At 39.3% G+C, this 19,710-nt stretch overlaps 1 protein-coding gene across 1 annotated transcript in view; it reads left to right on the top strand.

Moving 5' to 3' along the window:
• Positions 1–19,165, top strand: part of Frem2 (FRAS1 related extracellular matrix protein 2) — a 176,483-nt gene extending 157,318 nt beyond the window's left edge. Inside the window, exons 17-24 of the mRNA XM_005387646.2 lie at positions 9,364–9,556; positions 11,256–11,360; positions 12,700–12,827; positions 12,930–13,064; positions 13,794–13,920; positions 14,964–15,151; positions 15,365–15,511; positions 16,747–19,165. Of these exons, the coding sequence (XP_005387703.1) occupies positions 9,364–9,556; positions 11,256–11,360; positions 12,700–12,827; positions 12,930–13,064; positions 13,794–13,920; positions 14,964–15,151; positions 15,365–15,511; positions 16,747–17,259 (1,536 nt within the window). The 3' untranslated portion in view covers positions 17,260–19,165. The remainder of the gene's footprint in view (positions 1–9,363; positions 9,557–11,255; positions 11,361–12,699; positions 12,828–12,929; positions 13,065–13,793; positions 13,921–14,963; positions 15,152–15,364; positions 15,512–16,746) is intronic.
• The last annotated feature ends 545 nt before the right edge of the window (positions 19,166–19,710 follow it).

Here is a 19,710-nt window from a genome sequence, read left to right as displayed (position 1 = left end):
GTCCTGTCTATCCCCATTTGTTCTGTCTTTTTACCTAAGATGTCCCTTAGACTTGACCTGTCCAGTGCTTGCAGCAGTGACCTGAAGGTGCTTAAAGAAGTGAGACCAGAACCAGGCTGTCCTATCCCACCAGAGCCTGGGTCCCCTGCCTCAGGATCCTGTGGCACCTTGGCATATATTTGCCATAGGTCTTCCCTTTCTTAGCCCTCAGTTAAGGCATCTCTGCATGTAGAACTCAGTGGCTGGCCTGGTGATACACTCTGAAGAGAAATCATAACCAGAGAGAGGCAGTCTCTTGGAGGCCAGGGCTGTGGCTGTCTGCTCCCTTAGTGTCCATTCTGCCTAAAGCTGGCATCAGTCCATGACCTCTGAAAACTACCTACTGGTTCACTAACGTAATCACCTGTGCTGTGTCCGCCTCTATAGTCAGTCTACCACCCGAGCAGTGGAGAAGGGGTAGATGAGTGCCTAATCCAACAGTAACTCTTTATGCAAGGCACAAAACTTCATCTACTTGGCTTATCACTGTTTTCCAAACCCTTGCAAACCCAAGGGCATAAACAGAACTGATATTAAAAGCCTTTTCAGAGTGGGTCTTTTTAGTCTTTAGTAAAGCATACTTCCAAAACATAAGAGAAAAGAAAAAAAAAAAAAAAACCAGCAGTAGAAAATTTGGAGTGAAGAGTCCTTAGCAGTGAAAGAGGTTTGTGCTTATCATGCTTGTAGTGAGTTATTAGAGTAATTTACTCAAGAGGTGTCATTCTTGTTGCTCTCAAAGACCAGCAAGAACAGCAAGAGCTAAAATTGTTCCCTCACCAGAAGAGGATCAAACCAGAAAGGAAAATGAGATAGAGCTTAGGCTCGACATTCCCTTCTTCAGTGGTGAAGGAGGACCATGGGAGACAGCCCCAGTGAAAGGATCTCAAATCCTTTCAGATTTTAGAGCAGCAGCCACACTCACCATCTGTAAGTGGCTGAGGAAGACCTGCATTTTGCATATGGCAGGCTGTTCCCCACATCTAGCCTACCACTGGGGAAATGGTAGAAGAGACATCAGGCTATAAGGCTATCCAGTAAAAAAAGAAAAGCATGAATCTCTAACTTATAAATGGAAACACAGTTCAACAAGAATATAGTATAAAAAAAAGACAGAAAGCTCCCATTTGGGATTTACCTACTATTAATCTCAAATCTCGGTGGAACCTCCAAAGATGTTATCATAGTCTCTATACAAAACAAACTCATGGTTCCACACACAATGAAAAATGAAGTCATATGGATGAAGTTGTGAGAGTTTTAGTGGAAATAAGCGAAAGCTCATGATAGGTATCTATCATGAGGGGATTCTGAGCGGAAATCCAAATGGTGCATCACTGTCTTGATCTGATACACATAAGGAGAGAACAGGAAGGAGCTCGAGTTCAAAAGAGTTCAAAAAGAAGACCAATTATCTTGCATTTGTAAGGTTTTCTTGAGTCCAAAGGCACAGAGGAGATGTTAAAGCTCTTAACTAATTTAGCACATCCTGGATAATTGCAGGAAGGAAGATTCCTTATCTCTCTATTTTTATCCCAGCATTTTATTCTTTTCCTTGAGTTTCTCTTTGCATTTCTAAGCTTAGTTTAGCTGCCTGAATTAGCTTTTAACCTGGGTGCACTATTTTATTTTCTTTTTTCCAAGCTTATTGTTAGGCCTCTCTGGCTGCCTACTCATAATAACTATATTACTGCAGTGGTACATGCATACCCATGTTTATTACAATACAATTCACAATAATTAAGCAATGAAAATAGCCTAGATGCCCTACAACAGATGAATGGACCAAAAACGGATATATGCACACAACTGAATATTATTCATCCATAAAGAAGATCAAAACCATGTCATCTGCAGGAAAACCAATGGAACTAGAGACCATATGTTAAGCAAAATAAGCCAGACTCAGAAAGTTAAATGTAGCATGTTTTCTCTCATATGAATGATCTAAAAAATAAACAAATAAAGGGCAGATGACCCTGCCACCAGGCAGGGTCTGAGGAGGTTCATGAAGCTGAAATAAGGAGTCTAACCCACCCTACCCATAGAATAAGTTCACAGCTTCACTGACTCTTGTTGCAGGAGCAGAATTTTCCAGTTCATGTCAATTGAAAAGTTTAGAAAGGGTTCATTAGGAAGAAATTTCAGTGTATACTCAAAGAATTAGAGCGTAGGCCCTTGAGAGAGAGGGAGAGGGTGAGGGGTAGGGACAGGTAGAGGGAGAGGAAGAGGTACTATAGTTTAGAACTGGGGATAGTTATGTGTTTTGGGTGGCGGAAATCTGCGGAGTTTGTCAATCTATAGTCTGGGTCCTGGTGGATGGGGAGCATGGCCCACCCACAGAAATATAATGGTCCATTTTTAGGAGAAAGCCATTTTATAGGTGCAAAAGTGGTCTACTCACATATGAAAGATGACATTGCCAGTAGAAAGGGAAAGGCTGGACCCATTTGCAGGTAAAAGCAGATCACTCAGGTTTTTTGTGTTCTGGGAGAAAAAGAAGAAAAAAATTTAAACTGGGCTTGTATTCTGAAGCTGCAGTTTTCATTTTTAAAACTATGATTTTCCTTGTCTCCTTTTATCTATCTTTATTTCTTCGTACTTCGCTCAACACAAAATGGGAAGGTAGGCTTTTAGAGATGAGTAAGAGCCTGGGAGGAAGGAAACGAAAGGGAAGTAATAGGGATGAAAATAATCAAAGCATGCTATGTGCCTGTACCAATATAACAAAACAAATCACGCTTTTCTGTATTACTAATGTGAACTAACAAAATCAATGAACGCTATTCTGCAGCAGGCAAAGTATGTACTGGTATGGATACCAGACAAAGCTTTCGTGCCAGCAAAGTACACTGGTATGAGTCAGATGGTCACTTTTCTCAAGAATTTTCCTTGCCCAGAAAAAGATATTTGGAAATTCTCTAATGACATTATCTAATGACATAAAATCATCTTAATCAATTTCTAAAATATAAAAGCAGATAAATAGCAGGAAAACAAAATATAGGTTTAGTAAATAATTCCACTCCACCTTTATGTGTGTCTTGCTTTATTTAAAAGAAGAATTAAAGTTGCTTCTGCAATGAAAAACACTTTTGATGCAAGGTGGTTATTAGAGCTAACAGGTTTTTTTTGGTTTTGGTTTTTTTTTTTGGTTTTTTTCCAGTACCGGGAATCGAGCTCATGACCTTGCGCTTGCCAGGCAGGCGCTGTGCCGCTGAGCTAAATCCCCAGCCCACCTGCTTTTTTTTAACACTTTTTTTAAGTTATTGGATTTTTAGTACTTTTCTCAAAAGCAAGGGTTTTTTTTAGAATTCATTTCCCTTTGTATTATTTGTATGCAGGGTAAAATTTTAACTTTCTCATTTGTTAGGTAAACAGTAACTGATAACATTGCTTATGTGTGTGAATAAGTTGTAGAAATACTCATATAAGGGAACAAAACTCCCAGTCTGCTAGATGTCTGGTATGAGTTCATGTTCTCTAAAATCGAAGAATGAATTTTAGGAACAGTGGAGGCTCAGAGCAGAGTATATTTACTGGTGGAAAGAAAGCTTCTATCCGAGAGAGAAATAGGAGTCTCCAGTGAGTAGCCAAGGAACTTGCCTTTTCTAGGGATTTTTATAGAGCAAATCATGACATGAGGCAGGTCCAACATGGGAAACATGGGCAAGCACAAGGTGGGCATGAGGTGGGACAAAACTATGATCAACCAATAAGATTACAAGCACAATTATCAGGTAAAATTGATTAAATCGGGATCAAATGGAGAAGCAAGTCAGGTAGTAGCAAGCGTGAAGACAAAACAGGGGCTTTCCTCTTAGGGGGTTGGGTTAGTGACTGTTCCTGCCTTTTTCAAGGTGATAGAGACCTACTTAGAATATCACCCCCTGGTGTTTATTCGTAGGGAGGTTTGTGGGTGCATTTGCTTCATCTTTTGTCCTGAGGTCTGGCCGACAGCGGGAGGTGCCTCTCTCCCCCACAGTTGCAAGATAGCTGGTCTTCCCTCTTCTGCAGTCGCTTCTTTGAGGGCCCAGCCCTGTCTGAGTGCCTGTAACATCTTTGTCTAACTCAGCTGCCTACAACGATACAATCCCAATTATGGGTTGCATTTAAAACATGAAGTTGTAATGTACTTGTAAGAAGACATAGTATAATTTTTGGAAAAGTCAAACATTTTTTTCTTAGCTGCTTTGAGGAGTAATCTTGCCTTCTTTTTACTAGTTTACTTGATTTACCAACATAAATTTTGAGATTAGAATATCTTTAAAAGTCATCTTTTTTATACCATTATTTTACACTTGGTACAATAATGTTTTGCTGTATGTAAGCCACTGTAAATCATTTCAGAAAAAATAGCAAGAGGAATCCAAAATGTATAACTTTCACAAAGTATGTTTCTTCCTATTTTTTCAAGATTACCAAGTAATTTTTAATAATGTGGCTTTCTAAATGAAAATGATATTGTAGATAGCTAGGGGACCAAAATAGTATTTTTCAGAGCCAAAACAAAAATTTCCTATTATCCCACTATCCTTGTACATAGGCACATTTTCTAATCTTTTTTTTTAATATACACATACTGTTTTACGAGTAGTAGCATAATATCATTTATAACATTTTGTGTGCTGCCTTTTAACTTCATATGTTGTTATGGTTGATACACTGTCAATTTTAACTGAGTAACTCAGCAGTTCTACATTCTGGGGTGAAAAAGACGTACCCTTACCTCTCTAGGATGTTCATTGTGTCAACTTGAGAAGTTTAGGTTAACTAAGTGACTCAGTAGGGGGCCAGGGTCCTTACTTTGTATTCATCCTGAGCCTGTGCCAGAGAAAGGCAGGGAGATGGTGTGAGCCTGGATAGATAGCCTGCATACAACATAAGGGAGGAAAAGAGGCTTGCTTCCTCCCCGCTTTTTTTGCTCTTGTTGCTTTTGCTGTCTTCTGTCACCTTGGACTGCTTTCCCTCTGCCATGCCACCCTTCCTTGGAGCCAGCTGATTATGGACTGAAACCTCCACAAACTGTGAGCTACTAAATCCTTCCTTCCTTAATTTTGGGTGTCAGGTATTTTGTCAGCGCAGAGAGAAAAGTGATCAAGACACATGTGAACATTTTGCATGACAAGGAAAATTCTTCAGATTCATGATTAGATGACTACATAGTTCACCTTAGAAGTGTGTCATTGCAGTTAAACATCCCCTAGAATCATTCTTATTTCTGTTTCGTTTTATTTTTCTTCTGGTACCAGCAATCTAACTCATGACCTTGCGCTTGCCAGGCAGGTACTGTGCCACTGGGCTAAATCCGCAGCCCCTGAATCATTCTTATTTCTAAAGAATTTCTGGACCAATATTAACTCTTACCCCAAAGTTCCTCCTGCCTTTCTGATACCTACACCCTCAAACAAGCTTGTAATTGAGCAAAAGCTACCATCTCTTTTTCACAAGTGTTCCTGGATATGTGCTGTTCAGAGGACTTGTTAAAAGTTACCTCAACTGCAAGGGAACACCTTATTGACATTTGAAACTATTACAATAGACGAGCTTCATTATGCATTCATGGACACCACTGTCTTGATGAGGCAGATGTGTCTGGCAACAATAGCAGCAATGGAAAGACATTTCCATCAGTGGGAAATAACCATTGGTCTTTACCCTCAGATAAAATTCTAACAGCTCTGCCTTCATTTTCAAGCTTTGAAGTAAACAAAAGCCTGTTCTACATAAAGGTGAGGTACACACATGCTGATGACATGCTCTAATGATTGTTATTAGTAGTATATGTGGCCTAGTTGAAGGATATCAATTACAGGAGTTCAGATCTATGCTGTCCAGTCTGACTGCCACCAGCCACGTGTGTTCATTGAGCCCTCAAAAGTACAGCTAGTAGAGAAGAGATGTCAGCATATAAGTACACACCAGACATCAAAGACTTAGTACAACAAAGAGTGTACAGTATTTTATCAAATATTCTTTTATATTGATTACATATTAAGAGAGAATATGTTTGATATGTTAGGCTAAGAATACTGTATTATCAGCCTGACTTCACCTTTGTTTTTGTTTTTGTTTATTCTGGGGGAGTTTTTTTCTTTTAAATGCGAGCAAATGAGAAAATTTTAAGTTGCACGTGTAGTTCACATTATATTTCTGTTGAATAGCGCTGGTCTAGAAATTTAAATGTTAGTCCTGATACATACACTATCCTATTTCTGTATGAATTTGAAAACAACAATACAATATAGGGCAAGGGATATAAGTCACTCACTTAGTGCATGTGAAGCCCTGGATTCTATCCCCATCATTGCAAATATAAAGAGAAGGAGTGAGACAGAGGGAGGAGAAGAGAGAGAGAGGACAGTGTGTAGGTTGGATAGCTGCAACAGCATGCCCAAAGTAAGTGAAGAATTAAGTCTACTGTAATTTTTCTCAACATTAGTTCCCACTATAGGAAATATTGTAATTGCCTTTTAAGGTACATAAACTTTCACTCTACTCATGTCCCTCTCTGTCCACCTCACATACCCATCGGCAGCCTTCCTTGTGCACCTTAGGCAGACCTTGTCATCCTCAAATATATACTCGCTACTTAGTCTTGTAAATTTGACGATGTTGTTAAGCTTCCCCAGGGCATTTGTATTTTATACTTTCTTTTTAAATATAGTGTTTAAAGTATTGTTTGTTTGTTTGCACTGAGGGAATTTAAAGCATTAATAAGAAGTCATCCGTTATATCTCAGTTTAAAATTTGACATATGTTTATTTCACTATCAACAAATACCTTTAAATGTCCCATGTGTGGATGGAAAGGACACTGCGCACCCTTCAAGGTGACAGCTAAAAGATAGACTGATTGCTTTGCATTCTGCAGTTTTGAAGAAATAAATAGGTAGGTAGCCTGATGATTGAGGCAGGTATGTTTAGGTTGTAGATTTTTTTTGTGCAGGGGTCCTCAGAATTCAGAAAGAAGACCTGGCCCTGGATTATAAGAAAATGCAATAAGTTGCTGATTTCATGTCCTGAAATGATCAAATTCTATTTTAGTGCAAGAATCAAAGAAAATCAAAGAATTAGTCATGGAGCTCTAGTCCAATTAACTTATTCGTAGGAAGTGAATTTTAGTAATCCCCTGCTAAACAGTACACTCAGTAATATTTGATGGATAAAGTGGAACGTTGGCAAAAGTCCAAAGTTTAATCAGAACTCCCTGCCTAACGCTTAATCTTTTTTTAAAACAAGAATGGTGGCTTCTCACAGGATGAAATATGAATCTTGATTACCAGTGACACATGGAGATGGACTTGGTCTCTCTCCGTTACATGCCAGAGCATTTAATGCTGCATTTCCGCCTCAATTACTCAATGATAGTAGTAACAGCCACTCTTAGAAAACATGGTCTCAAAGGACTTGTATTGAAGGATACCTTCCTTTCTGTCCAGATTGAGCAGGTACAGCCATGTGTTAGCTCCTGTAGCACAGCTGCGAATCAAATAATTTGTTTGATGGTTCTCACTTTATTTTTGTTGGCAATTCAGGTCATCATTTTTATGACTTGAGTCATTTACTTCTAACTCCATGATAGAGTGATATGCAGGAGTGCTGTTCTCATGATATAAATTATTCACTAACTCATGTATCTGATTCTTCTCCACTCAATGTGGAAGGAGCCCTGGTCAGACAGGCTGGCTAGGACCTCTAAGGAATATGATCTGAGCTACACCTATTTCCTCTTGTGGATAAGAAAGAGACTGGTTGTATTTATTCTACTATTCTCTAGAGATAGTTTGTCAGTTAATTAATGATCATTTTTGTTAGGTAACCTTAGGACTGCCCTCAGCTTTGTTTGGTATGCAATGAAATATTTTAGAGGAGAAAACATGTGGACCATAGGTAGGACTCTAATTTTGGTGGGGCCACTCAGTCACGTTAAAGATTTCTGTGGAAAATGTGAGACCTAATTTGCCTATCCCTTTCTCTTTCCATCCACCCACCCAGTCAAAAATTTTTAGCCAGGAGTGGAAGCACACAGCTGTAATCCTAGCACTCAGCACTCAGAAACGGAGGCAGGAGGACCTTGTTGAGTTAGAGGCCAGCCTGGGCTACACTATGAGTTCAAAGCCAGCCTGAACTACATAGTTAGACCCTATCTCAAAAATATTTTTTTTAATATAGTAAAAGACACTCTCAGAATACTCCCGTTAGCTTCATACACACCTACCTCAGCATTCTTACTACATCCTGAAACAATTTTAGAGTTCCTCTCTCACGTATATCTTTATGAGGTATGATAAAAAAAAAAATTTGATGAATGCTGCTGCTGCGTGCCACCCAATGGAAAGGTCGCTTATAAAAACATGGTGTCGCCTCATCCTCCTTCTTCACTGGATCTGGCACTGTGTGACTTCTGGCTCTTCCCCAAAGTCAAAAGGACCATGAAAGATAAATGTTCTAAGCTGATTCAGAACTTCAAGGCAACCACAAGGGAACAATTAAAGATACTTTATAGAGAGTGAAAATAGTTAATAGTTTTTATTGGAAATCTCATGCATTGTCTGTAGTGTGGTTAATGCTTAATAAGTAAATATTAGTTGAATCCCCAACCCATCTGCTCTGTACCTGAATGGTTAAAGTATAAAATTCAAAGCAAGACACTTCAATTACTTATTCTTGAAATATCTTAAATATGATATGTCATTACTGAATACATTTGATTGCAGACCTTTACAGCTTGTATAATCTCTCTATATATAATAATGGAATTTTTCATAATAGCCCCAAACTATCAAAAGACTAAATTCTGCAAAAGAAGCAAGTACACAGAGACACAAAGCAGACCAGTAGTTGCCAGAGGATCTGGGGAGGAGAGCTAAAGGGATAGCGGGTGATTGCTAACGGATACAGGGCTCCTTTTGGAAGTGACAAAAATGTTCTGAAAATGATGTTACTGATGGTTGCACAACTCCTTGAATATGCTAAAACCCATTGAATTGTCCCCTTTAAATAGGTAAATTCTATGGTATGTAAATATAGCTCAATAAAACTGCCCCAAAGTAAACAGAATTTTGTAAGTATAGTATGCTCAAAGTAACATTTCTCTTAAGAGTTACTGGTGCACATCCTTTGCTGCAGGCGAAGGTAGCTAGTAACAGGAATGTAATTGGTCCAAAATTGAGGGCAAGTAGTGTTGTAAATGTGGTATCATTTCCCTTTTCTCATTGATTGCACAAAATCTTCATTTAAGTGAGAGGAGTAAACGGCATGTACAAATTCCGGCTCACTGAGTTAACAACCAATAGCGTTGATAGGTATAATTTTATTGTTTTAGGTCCTAAACCTAGTGCAGTCCTACGTGACCCTGCGAGTTCCTTTGTATGTTTCCTATGTGTTCCATTCCCCAGTTGGGGTAGGAGGCTGGCAGCATTTCGATCTGACGTCAGAGCTTCGTCTGACTTTTGTGTATGACACCGCCATCTTGTGGAATGACGGGATTGGCAGCCCACCGGAAGCTGAACTCCAAGGTGGGTCGAAAAGGAGTTTCGTACCTATTTGAAGGACTTAAGAGAATTTGTTTAATGTAGCTGAGAACAATAGAAGCAACTTGCAATATATTTTCCTATTCTATTTATTAATCAGCTAATTTCACTTTCGTTGTGGAAAAATTCTGGTTAGATGAAATTGTGTGGATGCCTCAAATTTGTGTAATATGTGATTGTTAAAATGTAACTTTATAAATTCCCTGAATATTTTTCTCTACCAGTTCACCCTAGATGATTAATCATGTGTGTGTCACACAACACAGTCTACCATCTGCATGCTTTCTAGCAAATGGATAGAGGAAATTCTGCTTGGAAATAAGGGATGAGAGCAAGGGGGAAAGTTACACATTTTTCTTTCTTAAAATGAAAGGTGTATGGTAAAATCTAATCTAAATTATGTCCTATATAGTAGTTCTGACTCTCCAGATAAGTAGCTGTGTGATCTCAAGCATATTGTTTAACCTTTCTGGTACTTTATTTTGAATGATAAACAAACCTTCAATATCTCTTTCCAGTTTAAAATTATGTTATTCTGTGATACTGTTGCCAAATGTCTGAATATACTGATCATTGAATTCTACTAACTGTGGAGCCCAAAGGCCCTACAAAATTTTGTTTCAATCTCCTTGTCAAAATTGTAATTCAAAGTCCACAAATTCAAAGCTAAAGGACTGGGATATAGCTCAGTGGCACAGCATATACCTGGCAAGCCCAGGGTCCTGAGTTTGATTCCCAGTACCAAAAAAAAAAAAAAGAAAAGAAAAGAAACTTTAAAGCTAATTAATCTATTAGTAAAATTAGTGCTTTCCCTTTCTAGCCTTATGTTACTGTTCTGTTTCCATGAATATCTATAGCATCATGCCAACTGTGTATTTACTAACAAGAAAGAAAATAGCTTGATAGCACATCTCAAATATAAATCTAGTAAGGAGCATGGGTGCAGGCCTGTAATCCCAGCACTTGGGAGGCTGAGGCAGGAGGATCGTTGTGAGTTCGAGACCAGCCTGGGCTACAAAGTGAGCTCAAGGCCAGCCTGGTCTGCATAGCGGGACCCTGTCTCGAAAAGACAAAAAAGAAAATCTGCAAGGTTTAAACAATCATTCCTGATTATGTTACTTATTTTAATTCCACATCTCACCTTAGAAGACATGTACATAAATGAATCCTAATGAGGACCTTTCTGTGGCTCTAAACGTTTGCTTTAGGACCTATGGTTTCCTTCATATATCTAGAGCTAAATTCTGCCTAAATATTAAATTTCCTAGAAAATTATTAGTTTTCTTTAAGCCTATAAAGTCTGCAATCATTAGGGAAAACTCAGGCCCAGTTCCACTTACAGGTCCAGATCTCTACAATTTTGACATGTCATTTGTATGTCTTTCAATTTATAGCTTCATAGTAGTAGACTAACGCTTTCAAAAAAAGAACAGCCTATTGCAGTTCATCTATGTATTTCACAGCGACCTCATTCATATTGTCCCCCTTTTAGACGTCTTTTTTCCTTAGAAAAAGAAAACAAAAGAGCTTCAGTCACTTTTATCATTCAGATTTTTTTCTCAAAAGATCATTTGCCTAGAATGCTTAAGGATGAAACAGATCTGAATTAACTTTTGAAGAGAATCTATACATTAGCAATCTGTAGTCACCTATATTTGCACCCTTATGCGCTATCCTTTTGTAGGTTCTCTCTACCCAACCAGCATGCGTATTGGTGAAGAGGGGCGCCTGGCTGTGCACTTTAAGACAGAAGCTCAATTCCATGGTTTGTTTGTGCTGTCACATCCGGGTAAGCCCCCTAGTCCGCTAATGGGCACTCCCAAAGCAACAAGCTCACAGTGTTTCCATTCTCACACGCTTTTCAACAGGCTTCTCTGTTACCTTTGAAGCCCTTCGTGTCAAATGAATTTTATATGTACAGTTATCTCCTTGAGAGGTTAATAATTATTTATCTACATCTCATCATCCACAAAATTACTTTTAGAGAAAATGCGAAATCACTGAGGACAAGTCAAAGGTTGAGTTCATGTAAGTAGAACACAGGGATGACAATTCCTTTCTCAGTTTTGCTTCCCTTGTACCAAAAAAGTGAATATCAAGTGATTAATTTAGCAAGCACTTCTCTGCTCACAGCTCTTTTCTAGGTTTTGTCAGGAACTTTTGTAATAGAAGTGGCACTCGACTTTATGCTGAAGTTTCAGTCCTACTAACTAGCTGTATTTAACAAGGACAGACTAGGGAGTTTTATTCACAGCGATGCAGTGTGCTTAGAATATTTTTTTTTTAAGTAGTCAATAAAGTCCCATGCTTGTCTGTTTGTTTTATACATTTCATTACAATATTTTATTTGAGTTTCTGTCTTATTAAACTGGTTTTCACCTTTTATTGGAGTGCCAACTTCTGTCGGATTAGGAAGGCAAAATAGTTCGTTTGCCATCTTTATATCCTTCCTTTTCCTGGGCGTGAGCTCTAAGGAAGGAGAGAATAGAGCTGAATAGTCAAGGAGAGAAAAAGAGTCCATTGCATTTTTATGAGATTGAGCTATAAGAAACACAGACCCGAAAGGAATCATTTTGCTTTATTGCAATGGACAATTCTGGAAAATGAGGATTTCCTGGTCTTTGCAGTCCCTTGTGCATGTCCACCTTTCTAATAAACTGAATCTTTGTTTAACTTCAATTGCAGGAAATCTAATTAAAATTAGCTTCCATTCAGAAATTGGGTTGGCCCAGCTGTGCGGATACTAATAGGCTATTTTAAGTTCAATTCATAGCTCTGATGCACAATAAATGCATTCACTTCTACCGCTGGTGCCCCGCTCAGACGCCCTGGAAAGTGGCCCTGAGCAAGTCAAGCATTTCTGTCCAATTACCTTTTGAAAGAGTTACAGAACAGGAAAGGCACTGAATCACTAATCCTATCTGTGTGAGCTTGGGAGAGTCACATATTGACTCCCAGCCTGGTTTCTTCCTCTGCCAAGCAAGGATAACTATGCCAACCTTGTTCACTTTGCAGATCTAGAAGAGTAAAAGCAAATGACATGTGATCAAGTGCTTTGAAAACTCTAAATGGTCCTGTGTTCTTTCACTTTAACCACCGTACTATCATGATTATTGCCACTTTTCTAGCATCCTTTACAAGCTCCGTGATCATGTCAGCTGACCATCCAGGCCTGACTTTTTCCCTCCGCCTTATAAGGAGTGAACCGACCTATAACCAGCCTGTACAGCAGTGGAGCTTTGTGTCTGACTTTGCAGTAAGTGATAAGCTCACTCATTTTTCCTTTTCTGCTGCCTGCTGATTGCTCTTGAGATTTTTAAGTGAAAATTATAAATGTTTTCCCCTCTCCTCCTCCAAGGTACGTGACTACTCAGGGACTTACACTGTAAAGCTGGTGCCATGTACCACACCTTCCAGTCAGGAGTACCGCCTGCCGGTCACCTGTAGCCCAAGAGAGCCTGTCACCTTTGATCTTGACATTCGATTCCAACAGGTGTGTCTCATAGAGTTCTTATCCATTGCTTATGGAACCCCACTTTGTGAAAGTCAGGGTTTACTTTGATCAGTAAATTTTTTACACACACAAAAGACTTAATTCTTGCATGCTGAGCAAAAAAGGAAGTCAGACAGGAAGTAAGGGAAGGAGGAAAGACTTGTCTTTTACCTGTGATAGTTCAGGATACAAAATCCATTAAGTTCTCTTATCTGATTGCAACTTTTGCTTCCTGCAGTTTGCTACCTTAGACAGGTGAAAGTTTTCCCCAGCATTCTCCTACACTTCTTTATCTTGTTCTTAATCCTCAAGGGTAATGAAAATCCTATAGTTTAAACCACCTTGAAGTACTTCACTACCATTAGGTGTTAAAAGAAACATAACGGTTCCTTTTCCAAGAACTATGCTAACTGTTGACTTCTGCTAATCATGGTATTTATGAGTTCTCGGTAGGCCACAAAAGCTAGTAGAAATGAATTCAAGCAATGCTCGTTAGTCCCATTCAAAAAAATTACTTAACTCCATCAATTTTGCCTTCCCAAAAAGGACACAATCAACCTTCGAGCTCACTAAGTTGGCTTGGTCAGACACGATATTTGCAGTGCAGTGTCTTTAGTAATGTCTATGTCAGTGTGCAGTGAATGCGTGTATCTGTGAATAGTTTGGGGCACACTTGTGTACCATCAGAACCATCAACCACACATAATGGGGCATTTCCCTTGGTTTTAGGTCAGTGATCCAGTGGCAGCTGAGTTTAGCTTGAACACCCAGATGTACCTACTCTCCAAGAAGAGTCTCTGGCTGTCTGATGGATCCATGGGATTCGGGCAAGAGAGTGATGTTGCTTTTGCAGAAGGTACCACTTTACAGATGCCTGGGCTGCTCATTTTGACCTGCGTAGCGGTGTTGCTTTCCTTTTTTGTGTGGCTGTATGTGAGGGAGAAATGTATAGCCTTTCCTGTGGTTCTGTCACCTTGAAATTGAATGAGGAGTCACTGAAATTAGGCATATGTTATTGGATGCATTTTTGTTTTGTTGTTTTATTTTGTTATTCTGGGGAAGCTAACCTCTATCTCTTTTACTTAAGTGACTTTTGGAACCCATTTGAGTTTTTTCCTTGAATTTTTTGGCTTACTTTTCAATTTTCATGGACTAAAATACCACAACTACATGAGATTGGAAATACTTCACAGGCAAAGATAATGCCTATTTTTTACTTGGTGTTTACTCAGCACCTAGCACCTGGATATTTTACTTAGCACACTCAAGATGTTCAGTAATAGCAGTGAAACACCTGCTTCATTATCAGGGCGCTTTATTAAAACCTTCTTTCAAACATAAGTAAAACAATTAGGCTTTCTTTTTTCTTTTTTGAGACAGGGTCTCGCTATGTAGTTCATGTTAGCCTTGAACTCACTATGTAGTCCAGCCTGGCCTCAAATTTGCTGCGACTTCCTCCTGCCTCAGTCTCCCAATTGCTGGACTCACAGGCATGTGCCACCATGCCTTGCTGCTAATTAAGCTTTTTATTGATATTTGCTAAGTGTTACTCTATATTGCGGTAGGTTACACCTCAACACCTAATTAATTTGTACACACTGGGCTTTAACCACAAAGGATATTATGCAGGTCAAATTATAGGCCAGACCCTGGGATTATTCCCAGTAGTGTCTGAACCTATGAGGAACCATAACTCTTCAGTCTTGCAGTCAGTGTGCAAAACGATTCTGTGTGGCCTGAGGAGTGGACCAGTTCCTGCAGTTAGCACAAAAAGCCCTTCCACATTTGATGACAGATGAGAGAGTAAAGAGCCTTTGCCATCACTGCCAAAACCTTTTACAGCGTCACACTGAGACACCCCATCATGTAACAGAAACAACATTTCCACATCTGTTTCAGGTGATATCATTTACGGTCGTGTCATGGTAGATCCCGTCCAGAATCTCGGTGACTCCTTCTACTGCAGCATAGAGAAGGTGTTCCTTTGCACTGGAGCTGATGGCTACGTTCCCAAATACAACCCAACCAATGAAGAGTACGGCTGCCTAGCGGACTCCTCTTCACTCTTGTATAGATTTAAAATTGTGGTAAGTGCTTTGACCTAAACAGTAAACTGCATACATCTTCATGGTCTACCCTTTTTTTCTTATGTTTTAAAACTGTAACATCATTTTAAATTAAAGCATCACGTAGTGAAATTTTGTGATAACTTTTGCTTGCACAAAACTAACAACAAAACATTCTGCCCTTAAAAAAGTGGCATTATCTGTAGCAATCATCATTTTCCTTATTGCTTAAAGGATAAGGCTCAGCCAGAGACACAAGCCACCAGTTTTGGAAATGTCCTGTTCAATGCCAAACTAGCAGCAGATGACCCTGAAGCTATTCTCCTAGTGAATCAACCTGGATCTGATGGATTTAAAGTTGACTCAACCCCACTCTTTCAGGTAGGCCCCCAAGCAAGCTCTCTTGTAATCACTGTGGAGCAACACTCCAGGTACCTAACATTTCTGTCTCAAATGTCACATAGCTAAATAGGGTTACAGTGCTATGACATATGGAAAATGGGAACATTTAATAAGATAATACATTCCATAAATTTTAGCTATTATTTTTTGTTGATATGCTAATATTATTTTAAGATCATATATAATGAAGGCTCTTATTCAGCCCAGAATATAAATATGATAGACTAGTACTTTGCTTTTCTTATTCAAAACTTCTCTCCTGGGCACTTTCTGTAACCATCTTTTAGTATGATTTGTATAAACTGATGAGTTCAAAACAGCAGTTTTGTACACCATATAAAATCTCCACTCCCTAAGATTTCATAAACCCAGGTAGAAAATCCTGCACCAGAGACAGGCAGTGAAAGTATATATAGGGCGTTCTACTGAGTGTAAAAACAATCAAGACATTTAGACATGTGCTTAGGTTGCGAATCCTTCAGGGAGAAAATGTACCCTTTTGGGATATTGTGGAAAATTATACAGATAAGATTTTACACAGGCAGGAAGAATGTGTTGTTCATATTCATCCTAGGAAAAGCATGGTAAGACGGCATACTTATTATTCTACATCTTCTCAAACAAGAAGTCTAAATGTGATTTTCTTTTTCATTTTTTCTCTTAATTCTTAAACATCTGACCTTTCTAAACCATGAAGGCTTCAGAGTCATCAGAAAATCCACCTTTTCCTAAAGCCCCAGAAAATCTTGAACACTCAGTCCCTCACCCATGATCTCACATGGGAATAAGCAAAAACACATAGGGAAGAAGAATCCTGAGGTTCACAAGGTTTGAGCTATCATCCTGCCTTTGCCACTGACTGGCTGAGTGAGCTTGAGCAAGGCACTGAACTGCTGTGTATTTTTATGTACTCATTTTTAAATGAATAAGCTAGATTGTGTCAGATCAAAACTTTCTATAACACGCAGGTTCTGTGACTGCAAATACCAAGTATTCACCGGTATTTACTCCCATAAGAGTTCTACAAGACATATAGTAGGGTGCTTTACATGAAGCCTTGAACAAACTACACACTGAAAAGTACTGAGTAAATTAATTCTGCAGAGGAAGTGATCTTTTTTTTGTTATCTCTGCCATTATTTTCTCTTGCACGTAGTTCTGAATTAGGTTAGCGTAGAACTTAATTTCCTAATACATAGGATTGTGTTTTCTAGGTGGCTCTGGGCCGGGAATGGTACATACACACCATTTACACAGTAAGATCAAAAGACAACACCAATCGAGGCATTGGCAAAAGAAGTGTGGAATCCCAGTACCACGCTCTTGCGCAGCACGGGAAGCCCCACGCAACTACCAAGAGCAGGAAGGAAAGGGAGATCAGGAGCACGCCCCCACTGGCGTGGGAAATTGGTGCTGAAAACAACCGAGGAACAAACATCCAGCACATTGCCCTGGACCGCACCACCAGGAGGCAGATCCCTCAAGAGAGAGTTCCTCCTAATGGTGTCCTGCCGCGGGAGCTCAACAGTCCCAGCTCCGAGCTCAGCCTGGTCACTGTTGGGGGAGGCGTTGCGGTGGGATTGCTCACCATCTGCCTCACTGTCATTGTGGCAGTGATGTGCAAGAGCAAGAAAAGTGCCAGTGGGAAGGACACCCCGAGGGGCTCAGGCATCAGCAAGCCCACCAGGTCCTCACAGATCCACTGTGGTGACAGCTCAGAGGTGTGATGACCACAGGTCAGAGTCACCCTTCTTCTGAAGTGCCTCAGACAAGACTAAAACAGAACCCCAGATGCTTCTGGTCCACAGCAGAAAATTGGGGACTTCTGTGATGCAGCTGCTCAGAGAACCCTTCTGGGCTAATATACTTTGATTTGAATTCTGTCTACTCTCTATGCATCAAAGGACAAATTCAGACCATGGCTTTCCTCTTCCCCGTGGGGCATCAACAGTGTACTCACACCTACACAGACAGAGCCATGGATGGATGGAAACATACTTCTTTTATGCACGTTCTCTACACACTGGAGATGAACCTGCTCAAAGGTGCTAAGAGACTCTCTCCGGAGCTTGAGAGGAGTCTATTGTTACCATGTTAGTGGGAACTTTGAAGGTACAATTATCACATTGTGTATTCATTTGTAACCTATGATTACTAGAAAGGTTTTAGTGGGTAGTCTGCAAGACTGATAAACACACACTGTTTATTCACTGTTTATTATGACAAGTTTTCTAATAGGTGAAGACAGCATAGAATTATGACCAGGGCTAACTGAAACCACAAATCACCTTTTCCACTATTTGGAAAAGAGAAGAAAGAAAGATAGAAATGAACTCACTTGCTTGGATTGGAACTGCTTTTCATCCTTCTCAAACCCTCTTTGTTTCATTTGCTATTTAATTTTAAATTAAGCCAAAGAATGTGTTAATTTTAGGAAAAAAAATTTATAAATAGAGCTCTTGCATGGCGATATACCTTACTGGTGCTCAACACTTGTGGGAAATGAGAGAATAGGTGACATTTTTATGACAAAGAAACAACGTAGAGTCAGATTCACTATAAGACGAAGTTCTGTAAGAACTGAGCCTAGAGATTTGCAGTATTGAACCCCATGAATGACACTGAGAAACATCTTTACAGATGCAGAAGGAAGACAGTGCTATTTATTAATATAATATGTATAACCAAAGTGACTTGTAGACATACTTTGTAGAATAAAAGAACATTTTGACAGGTGACAAATGAGGTTAGCTCTCAGAGTGGCAGAGGAAGACAAAAGCATCCAGAACTTAAATCGACTATAGGATATTTTATTAGATTTCTAATCACACCTGATCAAAACAGTAGAAATCTCTGCAGTGTCATTCCAGAAATGGTCTTCCAGGTGACCAGCCTGATGAGCACATTCTTCTTCCATCTAAGAAGAAAGCATCATTCTCTGGTGTGCCCAGTTCGTGAGTCAGGGCTATGAGGTCCCTCTTCCTCCCTAAACATAATTTGTCAGCACTACTAGTCATTCACCTTACAAAACCAAGAAACTGGCGTGAGGGTCATCAGCAAGTCCCTCTTGCCTATCTGCACAATTTTTTTTTTAAAATCAAATGGTGGAAATTGTGGTGGAGAAGTAAAAACTTCAGTAGTTTTGTGACTAATCTTCCAAAAGCTATTAAATATATTTCAGACAAAAATAAGGTTGGGACAAAAAGAGCGAGGTCTAAAGATAAGCCCTCAAGGTGCTACCTGGAATTTCTTCCCATTCCCAGTCTCATACTGACTGGACGTCCTGGTGGAAGGGAGGTCTTTGGAAGGCAAATGCCTCCTCATGCAAAGGGGCACATTATGCTTAGCATCTGTAAGCACCAGCCAGCTCTTGATTGAGAAAAGGAAGCCGTACTGGTACAGGAAGAAAGTGAAACATGTCTAATATTTGCCTCCTCATCTTTTAGGCAACTCTGCATTTCACATTCAAAGTCTTATAATGAATAAAGTAGAATCTTCTGTAGTATCTTCTGTTGGGCCGTATACAAATATCACCTACATCTCAAAGATTCCCCCCAAGAAGCTATGTAAACAGATAGTACTGTAAGCCCAGGAGTTCATTCATCAAAATAAATAATAACATGTTCATAATGATCTCCCTTTCTTTTGCTTTATCTTCTGGCAGATGCTTAGCTACATTTTTGGCTACCTCATAATTTGCATGGGAATTAACATGAATTCAGCAGCTTCAAATTGTGCATGGGCTTTTTATATTTAACACTGGGTTCAACTAACAAAAAATTAGAGCAAGAATTCTCAAGCAACTTTCTGACACTTGAGAGTTGAACAGTTCACAGCTGGACTATCTTCAGGTCTCTGTCAAATAAAGCATCATTATGACCAGTCTGTTTTGAATTTTTCAGCCAGGATAGCTCTATACCAAATTTCACTCTACAATTTGTTGTTTATTTATTTTTTTTTTTTTTTTTTTTTTTGGTACCGGGAATCAAACTCAGGACCTTGTGCTTGCCAGGCAGGTGCTTGTGCCTCTGAGCTATATCCCCAGCCCTACAATTTATTATTCAATGGGGTTTTCATCTATAAATTGGAAAGATTATTAGAAAGAGAGGGTCTGTAGGAAATAGGCCAACACAGCTCTTGTAAGTCAAAATTACTTGGATTTTCCTTCATTAAAAAAA

This window comes from Chinchilla lanigera, unplaced genomic scaffold (genome assembly GCF_000276665.1).
Source record: "Chinchilla lanigera isolate Chin_1 unplaced genomic scaffold, ChiLan1.0 scaffold00030, whole genome shotgun sequence".
Taxonomy (NCBI): domain Eukaryota; kingdom Metazoa; phylum Chordata; class Mammalia; order Rodentia; family Chinchillidae; genus Chinchilla; species Chinchilla lanigera.
The sequence above is the reverse complement of the archived record's forward strand: the minus strand, read 5'-3'. Positions and strand labels throughout refer to the sequence as shown.